The sequence below is a fragment of the Cibotium barometz genome, chromosome 16, assembly GCF_041138505.1.
Source record: "Cibotium barometz isolate CiBa-2024 chromosome 16, ASM4113850v1, whole genome shotgun sequence".
Lineage (NCBI taxonomy): Eukaryota > Viridiplantae > Streptophyta > Polypodiopsida > Cyatheales > Cibotiaceae > Cibotium > Cibotium barometz.
In genome coordinates, this window is record NC_141061.1 from 428,129 (window position 1) to 438,289 (window position 10,161).

At 39.9% G+C, this 10,161-nt stretch overlaps 1 protein-coding gene across 1 annotated transcript; it reads left to right on the top strand.

The window, feature by feature from the left end:
• The first annotated feature begins 2,406 nt into the window (after nucleotides 1–2,406).
• On the top strand, nucleotides 2,407–6,173 carry LOC147630243 (uncharacterized). The gene is made up of 2 exons (XM_086810080.1): nucleotides 2,407–2,695; nucleotides 3,133–6,173. Exon 2 carries the CDS (start codon nucleotides 3,185–3,187, stop codon nucleotides 5,984–5,986), a length of 2,802 nt encoding a protein of 933 aa, XP_086666206.1. The 5' UTR covers nucleotides 2,407–2,695; nucleotides 3,133–3,184; the 3' UTR covers nucleotides 5,987–6,173.
• Nucleotides 6,174–10,161: the final 3,988 nt, after the last annotated feature.

Here is a 10,161-nt window from a genome sequence, read left to right on the forward strand (position 1 = left end):
GCTAATCTCTTTTATCTTTATTAATCTTTGCTTAATCCATACTTTCTTAGGCTAATCTAGTTCAATGGCTAGTTGCTTTCTTTCAGTTAAGAGACCAAGTAAATTTAATCTAGATGTTGTGAAATGATTGGCCCATTACAAATTCAAGAGAACAAGTGAATTCAATCTAGATCTTATGCTTTATTCACTTTGAAAATTTTATGCTTGAAAGAAAGATGTTGGTTTATCTTTGTGTTACTACCATGGGGGGTTGAATTGAAAATGACTTGTGGGTGTAGAAGTTGAATTTTCTATTTGAAGCAAGTTTTAGTTGTTCATTCCATAAAGTTTACGATGCATTGAATAGGACCAATTTGAAATTGCACTTAGTGGTGGATGAATGTGAAAATCTTAATACCATTGTGGATTTGCACAATAAAAAGGATCTTGATTAATCTAGTTGTTGTGAAATGGTTGGCCCATTACAAATTCAAGAGAACAAGTGAATTCAATGTAGATATTGTGCTTTATTCACTTTGAATATTTTATGCTTGTGAAAGAAAGATGTTGGTTCATCTTTGTGTTACTACCATGGGGGATCGTATTGAAAATGACTTGTGGGTGTAGAAGTTAAATTTTCTCTTTGAAGCAAGTTTTAATTGTTCATTCCATAAAGTTTACCATGTATTGAATAGGAACCAATTTGAAATTGCACTTAGTGGATGAATGTGAAAATTTTAATACCACTTGCCAATTTGCACAATAAAAAGGAGCTTGATTAAAGGAGTGGTATCTAAATAAGTACAACTTATGCTTCATAATCTTAACACTGACCATGGAGGTCTCAGGTAGCAATGCTTTTTTAGTGAATGTGGGTGAACATGAGCACACATCTATTATTTATTTTTAATGACTAGAAAGGGACGAACTAGACGATGTCAATGATAGTTTGAACAAGTTGTATTTACACACAATTAAGTTTTGCTAGTTAGTTATTCATTTTGCTAACCTTGTGAGTTGTAAGCAAAATGTGGAGTCTTTTTATATGTTTGTGTAGGAGGCTTCAAAAGGTTTTCTTTGTGTAGGAGGCTTCAAAAGGTTTTCTTTGAAGTAGTCATTAAAAAAAAGATTTCACCATCTTTCAGAGGCGTGTGTAGGGATGTGAGTAGAGCTCTTTTACATAATTTTAAACCTAATATAACCCTCATTCCTCTCTGATCTTTAGATAGCCTCGAGAGGCAGATATTGCAATGTGGGGTAGTTTCTGACCAGGGATTTAATTTTCTTTCTCTCAAGGCTAGCTTATAATCTTGAGAGGCTGTGATGGATTATGTAAATTATTGAAATATTTTTTGTGGTATATTATTCATGGATATTTATTTTTGATTATTTGCCACATGGTTAGTGACTTACCGCCACGTACTGGTTGCACCATGTTAGGTAGATAGTCACTGGATATAATCTTGTGCATGTGTTTTTTATAGCAGATTAGGCAGGGCTAGTGTGGGTAGCATGATGATGGTCACCCATTTTTGGTGTGTATATTGGATGCACATTTTGGCATCACTATGTTCATGTGGCAACATTATATTTATGCGACATTTTATGTAGTGGCTTGGTGGCTGTCATTATCTTATACATAAAATGGCGGCACACATATTTATTGTGCACATTTGTTTTAGGTACATATTTATTCAAATGGTTTGTTTACCCTTAGTAGATGGCCCATATTAATTCATGCATGGCACTTTGCTAAAGTCAAGTTCCAAAGATGGTTCATATATGTATGACACTTTCCTAAAGTTTAGGGGCAAGGCCCAAAGTGGAGTGTAAAAGTCATTTTTGGCTCACAAAATAATATATCTTGCTTGAAAGCGTGAGCCATCAAACAAGTGGGGGGAGATTGTACCCAATGTGTGTGTAGTGCATCTTCTCTTCTTTCATGTTCATGAAGGTTTATTTCTCAATAAGCTATGGTGTTTTGAGAGAGGTAGAGTGACCTTTGTCCATTATTTCATTGAATTTGTGCATGAGGACCACAACCCTCCAGCAAAATAGAGGCACACTTCTAAAGCTTATTTACATAGGTTATTCTATCAAGGATTGGTCAGTGATTTAGCTAGTAACATTGAATGTGGGCGATGTGGACGTGCCATTGTCCTCTTTTGTATATGATTTGCATAGTTTCTTTGTTAGTGAATGACAAATGATCACTTATATGTCTTTCAACATTCTCAAGGGCCAAACTCGGGCACTTGTATGGCTTCCAACATCTCAAGGGCGAGAGTAGAGCATGTGAACACAATCATACCATGTGTGGAATATTATTTGCATGGTTCTTTCATTATTTAAATCGACATTCTCAAGGGGCAACACTTTGGCACACCGGTGATAACACGGCCCTATGTGGTATACAGGAGGCCTTCGAGGCTTTGAGGGGGTGGGATTCAACTTGCCATAAAAGTTGCTTTGTCAAGCACCCACCACACATTTGAGAGAGAGAAAAGAGACCCGTATGTGGGCATGTCTTCTTGCCGGCCTGCCGGTTTACTGGAAGCAGTGAGCGTAACAAGGAGAAGAATATATGCATCGCCAACGAGTTTTCGCTTCTCAATTCCCTGAATTCGCTTGCAATTGCATTATTCGTTTGCAGATTTGGGCAGGCATTTAAGCAGACAATTGCTGCATTATTGATGGCCAAACGGCCCATTGTGGGGTGAGAAGAAGCACACCGTCATCGGCTTTTTTCTGATTAATCTCACATCTTGCTGTGATTTCCTGCAACCCAATTCGGAAAGTAGCAGTAGAAACCCCTAAACGTCTGTATTTGGACGCTGGAATGAGCGCCCATTGGTCCAATTTTCAAGCGATAATGAAGCCCATCTTCTTTGACCCTGGGTCCCTAAGCTACCTTAACGGCCCATTTTCGTTGACTTTCACAGCAGGAGCCGCAGCCCACCTGTGGGTCCTTTGAAAACATGGTTTTTTGGGTCCTTCTGCACTGACCCGACAGTGGACACAAGCCAATGAATATATGGCCTCATGCAAAGCCCTATTTCTTTAATCACTTTAGAGTTTGATTTCAATTTGTTATTTTAGTCCTTCATTCCTTGTTTATGGCCCTTATTTGCTGTGTTGTGTTTTGTGATCCAGATTGGATCATAGGTAGGCGCCCTTTCCCCACCCCTCTCATCCATCAAGGCCAATGGATCCTTCACATGGCTCTAGCTCACCCATCGCTGCACCTGTGATGTCCCTCTCCTTCGGTGGACCTGGCCATGGTGAAGAGAGGTCTGAGGGTCTGCACAGAGGTGGAGCTTTAATGGCCAAACCATCATCGGGCATGGTCCAGAACCCATGGTGGGATCTCTGCAACAGCTCAAAAGGGTTGAAAAGGAAGAGAGTGAACAGTGATGCCCTCTCCAGAATGGAGGTTTCTGGCTTGTCTTTCGACAATGATTCTGCAGCTGGGCCAATCCTCGGGTTGGGCAGCACAACCAGCCCTAGCCCTTCTGAGGGTGGCTTCAGTACAGGAAGTGGGACCTCATCGAGGAGCATGTTCATGAGGGGTATGGATGAAGAAGGCTGTCCAATGGATCTTGGGTTGGGGCTCACTGGACCTAAACCTGGTGGTCTAGTAGATGGCTGCATCACACCCCTCATATCTGGAGGGAGATCTTTGCTAACATCCATAGATTTGGGAGTTCGCCCATATTCCAAGATGAATCAAAAGCAAAGAGTGGGAGAAAATGTAGTCCTTGGATTAGGCCCCTCACAGTGCCCATCGGTTGGGAACAAAAGCGAATGTGTAGCAAGAAAAGGTTTAAATGCTGCGAATTGTGTCTCCACTCAAAATGATCTGGGAATGCAGCTGCAATTGGGCATATCCAGAAGTTCTACAATCATAACAGACGCTGACCATGTCTCATGCATGCCAGTTGGTCTGGGACACGGTAGCACACATTATGAAGCCAGAACTGAGAATGTCTGTGGTGAGCACATTCCTGTGGTTGATGAAGGTTCCACCTCCGCACGGTCAATCAAAGCTGGAGGCTACATACCATCACTCTTGATGGGCTGCAGGCCTGAAAACGTTCCTTGTTTTGAGGTACAAAGAGAGGAGCAGCAACTTGCAGGGCAGAGAGAGTGCATGTTTCAGGCTGGCAATGAGGAATTTGGATTGGGCTATGTCAACAAGGACAGCATCTTACAGGCTGACCTTTTCATGAATTTTCAAATATCAAGTAGCACCACATCTACCAGTGGGCGGTCTGCCAGTGCAGATAGAGCTCCCAAGACATGTAAGTTCAGAGGTTGTGGTAAAGGTGCTAGAGGTGCATCTGGTTTGTGTATCATCCATGGTGGTGGGAGGAGATGCCGGAGGCAAGGATGCAATAAAGGTGCAGAAGGACGCACAGTTTATTGCAAGTCACATGGAGGAGGGCGCAGGTGCCAGAGTTTAGGTTGCACAAAAAGTGCAGAAGGGAGAACAGACTATTGCATTGGACATGGAGGAGGTCGCAGATGCAGTCAAGATGGCTGTACTAAGGCTGCAAGGGGCCATTCAGGTCTGTGCATCAGGCATGGTGGCGGAAAACGATGTCAAAAAGAAGGTTGCACAAAGAGTGCCGAGGGCTACTCTGGCCTATGTATATCACATGGAGGGGGCAGGCGCTGTCAGTATGAAGGATGTGGAAAGGGTGCCCAGGGAAGTACCATGTTCTGCAAGGCTCATGGAGGTGGGAAGCGGTGCATGATTCAAGGTTGCAACAAGGGCGCAGAAGGGAGTACACCTCTATGCAAGGGCCATGGAGGTGGCAAGAGATGCATGTTTGATGGTGGAGGCATTTGTACCAAGAGTGTACATGGGGGCACTTCATTTTGTGTGGCACACGGGGGCGGCAAGCGATGCGCAGTGCAAGACTGCACCAAAAGTGCAAGAGGACGGACAGATTTCTGTGTAAGGCATGGTGGTGGCAAGCGATGCAAGTTTGAGAACTGTACAAAAAGTGCGCAGGGTAGCACTGACTTCTGTAAAGCTCATGGCGGCGGGAAGCGATGCTCATGGGGTCAAGAAGGTTCTCCATACAGCGAATTTGTAAAAGATAAGATTGGTGATCTTTTCAAGGGACCTTGTGATAGATTTGCAAGAGGTAAAATAGGTCTTTGTGCTGCACATAGTGCCCTCGTGCAGGACCAAAGAGTGCATGGAGCTGGTAGCATAGGGAACACCCTCCCGGCAGGTATTGGACCTGGCCTTTTTCGTGGACTAGTGGTGGGATCAACACATAAAGGGAATCATTTTGAGGCTGCTTCTGATTCAAGCAAGTATTCTACTCATAGGAGTGAAGAGCATGGGAACCACGGCTCCGACAGTGGAGGATCAGACTCATTTATGCAAGCTTGTGCAAGTGGTGGACCTTCTGAAGGTGAACCGGCTGGCATGGAAGATGAATCAAGTCATAGGTCATCGCAAATTTCACTGGAATACACCCCAGGATTGAGATTTGCTGGGAGTAAACTGGACATCTTTGGAAAAGAAAGCCAGCATTTGGATAAGATGAATGCGGGAGGTGCACTGATCTCTAACTATGGCACCTCAAGTCTTTGGCCAGGCCTTTCAGCCCCCATCCAGAGTAAAAGTAACCACATGATGAGTATGCGGCCAGAGAAGGTCTGTGTTCCAAGTTCTGTGCTTGCAAATGATGCCCAGGGAATTACTGCTATGGGAAATCGGCCAGTAGGGCCAGACTCGGCTTTTCATCTCCGCCCTCTGCTTCCACCTCAGGTTTTGGTGCCTTTGTCCATGCAGAAAGGAGAGTTCTTTGCATTGCATCGGGGAGGAAGTGCGCAGCATATCAACACCTCTAATACATGTGATGAGGCCATTTTCAACATGTCTTCTCTGTCTCTACCTGAAGAGAGAGTGCATGGTGGCAGCATAATGTCATTGCTGTCTGGAAGGGATTCTCAGCAAGTGAGTCACAACACACATACAGAGAGATAGATGAAACGGAACCTCATTGTATTGAGGCTTAACTGATTGTAACATGTTGGGGAATGCATGCCGTCCCATTGACATGAAGCCCATTGATGTGAGTGGAGCATTTCATTTGAGCCTTTGGCAAAGGATGTATTCCTTGTCCTCCTGTGTACATACACTGGTGAAATATCCAATAAGTTGGTTCTGTGAACATTGAATCTAGTTCCACTCTTGACAATTGCAAGCAAGACACACTTTTCTCTGTTTTGATGCACCCCCAGTAGTGTTTGTAGCAAAGTTGTGTGAAGCCCATACTCAAACACAAGGAGGTCCAGGTAAGAGGTCTAGAAGGCACAGCAGACTTATCATCACTCATGTCTGTGCTGTGGCACACCATGGCCCTTTCTCCCCATCAATAGAAGTTTTGAATGCTGATAATATATTCAGGTAATCACCGTTTCCAGGAGGCGATAGAGCCATGAGGATTAAAGCGCTGAGTGGTTGGTTCCTTTCACAGTGACAAGCAACTCGCGAGCTTAGTTGCCCACTAAGCTCCAGGAGTTGGAAGAAGGAGGGAACAGGAACATCGATAATTGGATGGAGGTGTACAGGATAGAGCTATTGGATGAACAGCCGTGCATTATGTGGAACCCCCTTATCCCTTGGCAAATAAAAACTAAAATGTTTCTTTATATTCTCTCTCTCATTGTAAAATAACTTTTGTTTTGCAAATTGTAAAATTTTAACTTTTTTTTAAATAAAAATTATGTAGTCGAATGTCAAAAGTGAAAAAAGAGCAAGAAAAACAACAACTTGATTTATTTATTTATTTTTTTTTGGGAAAGAGAAGGCATAGTCTTCCATCTACACTATCAAATGGTCATTAGAATTCATTCAAAGTCACTAATAATTGAAGTCAATAAACTCATCAAAAAGTATCTTGGATGGATAAGAATAATCCCATTAGTGGCATTGTAATGTGTAGAGCATTAAGGCAGAACACATTTCATGGTATGATAGACTATTGTATGAAAGATCTTGATAAGCCTCATTATAAAAATGTGTCGCATAATATTAGTGTAGAAGATATTTCTATGGAAATAAAAATTTACATGCAATAGTGCAGATGATCTTAAGAACAAAGTTTGTCTTACTCTAATAAACATTTTTGATAGAGCATTGATGTTTTTGAAGTTCTATTTAAAGCATCCTTTAGGCAATAATTTATGCACAACAATTCATAAAATGATCAAGATAGGAAAGTACTACCTATCTTCTAATTGGATAACTCCATATCAAGGAAGAGGAATGAAGCTACAAAAAGTGAATGCTTTATGGAGGACAATGGTATATCCATCCAACACAACAATGAAAGATATCTTTGATATTTTTATTAACAAATAGAACTTCGATGCTTCACATCCAAGATTAGATTGGTTCATGAATAGGTGGAAAAGTAATAAGAATGAAGTTGACGATTTGAGTTATGCCTTTAATAAAGATGAAATAGTAGAGAATGTATAAAAGGCAAATAAGAAAACAATTGAAGTAATGGAGGAAGAGCAAACACATAGACCAGGTGAAGTGATAGTAAAAGAGAATAACATTACTTTTGATAGTGAAGATGATGATAGTGACAATGAGGAGAACATCTACAAGCTAGCATATATTCTTTTATGCCAAAAAAGGAAAACTAGTATTGTAATCACATGAAAGTTCAATATATGCTAAAAAACAAAAACTAGTATTGTAATCACATGAAAGTTCAATATATGACATTTTTAATATGTTTCTCTCAATTTTGAATACATAGCATTTTTTTATCATGAAAAATAAAAAATAAGTATGGTTTTATTTTTGTCTTCCTCTTTCTAAATTGAGAGTTATTTTTTTTCCCAATAGTAGAGTCAAATAGTAGATTTCGTAACCAAATATAAGTAACGATATCCAAATCAAGATGCAAAGAACATCCTTGTTATATGGATCAATTAAAAAAAATTAGTATAAGTAGTCAATCGATTTAGTGATGAGTAGAAAAGCAAAGTTTTTGCTTTCTAGAGTCATTAACCACGGATAATGCATGACGTCACCGCCCAACATGGTACGATGGCGATGTATCTCCACTACGTTGACCATGAAGTGTGGATGTCTTCTTCTTACGTTGACCTACACACAAAAGAGAGAATTATTGATAAAATATTAATTAAAAAAGTAATAAAATCTAATATAGTTAATTTTACCAGACATAAACGAAAACTGAAATAAAGCTATGTTAGGTGCTACAAAGAACTCGTATCGAAAGGAAAAGCTCCTATATATAGTGAATAAGATCCAGGCCTCTTGTATAAAGTATTCCTCATCAAAAGAGGCAACACATCTCTCCATGTCATGGACAATGTCGGAAACATGCTCTTTCCTAAATTAATATACCCCCAGCTCCTCATCTCAGGAATACTAATTCCATATCTCTTGATGTTCTCATCCACACAACTTTGACTATGAAAAAGTCCACCATAGGTAGAATCCTAAAATAGAGAAGAAATTAAGAAGTTACATAAAGAAACATGCAAATGTTTGTATGTTAACACCTATAATATTTTTTTAATAATTTATGTGCCTATCCTTGTGACCGTCTAGCACAATCCCAACAACATGTTGATAAGGAAGGGATGCACACGAAAGAGGTGTAAATAAAGTAAGTCATATAATGTCAAGTATTAAAAAACTATGAATAAATAAAAAAAGGATATAAAATTGTTAACCTCAACCCTTGACTCGCAACATATCCAAAGTGAAAATGATGTCGTACATGCTTATCTCCAAAACAAAACAAACTTTTTTAGAATACATACACAAAATAAAGCACAGAGAGCCATAAAGACTCATTTTGGCATGTATCCTTCTCTTGCCACATCGCAAGGGAAGGGAGCGTGCTTAATAGAAAAGATACATATACAGACAAAAAGGCACACACAAAAAGGCACATAAAAAATAGAACACACAACTTCAATATGACATCTATAATTATCACTCAGAAAGAAGCATTTAAGATCTCCTTATAGATAATGTTACTTGTCATAAGCCTACAACTCTTAGATAGAGCCAAAGCATTTGCATCAGTATTATCAAGCCAAACCTTCAGTCCATAGGGAGATTGTGCTCGTGAAAATGCATATAGTTAGAAGTAAACAAACATAGTACTAATCACTTGTAGAAGGTGATATAAAGTACACGCACCCTACTTTCTTTTGGTCCATTCCCTCAAGGTGAATTTCCAAACCCATTGTTGAGGAAAGTCAATATACAAAGTATTGTTTACTTTAAGATATTGCTCATTATATGTAAACCATTCAATGAGATTAGTCTTTCCTACATTTTCCCTCTAAACAACATCCACAATATTATCGCAGATAACATTTTCCCTCTGAACAACATCCACAATATTATCACCATCTCTAAAGAGAACATTTTTCCTTTGACCAACGTCCACAATATTATCACCATGTCTAAAGATAACATTATGTCTCCCAAGTAGGTGTACATATAAGCACTGCACATCTAGCTTCTCTTCATATAAATTTTATTCAAAGAGTCTCCAACATGCCTATGATGTAGAGTTATATTGTGCATCCAAACACCTTTCTATCTCATCAATGACTATCCCACCACAGAAAACATCACCACCTTGTAGAGTCTAAAATCTTATTGTTACTCTATCATGCCCGTTATATATGTACTTATATAGATACTTCACTGTTGAAATTATGGAGAATATTTCCACATTTATATGTGCATTATACATCACTGGTAGAAAAGGGTTATATGGCACAACCCATCTATTATCAATGTTACATTTTCTCACTATTTACTGTTCATGAAAAGATGCAGGGGAGTGTTGAGATTCAAGCTCGATGTCAGTGTGAGCCAGCTATGCTATGTGCTGGCAGATTAGGTAGGAACATGTGTGAGACATAAATGACCGCGTGTCCAGCTGGTCATAGTGTGTGTGGACATTACATTAGGTTTACTTTGTAGTGTGGACACAACACTATGTTGTGTTCTCCTTTGTGTGTGTGAGAGAGATGGTGACTATGGCTTCTCTCCTTCTTTATGGTTGATGATTATGGATTAGGGTTTGTTTCTCTTGTGTGTGTTACATCCTGTTCCTGTTTTTTATCATGGTATCAGAGCCAAGAGCT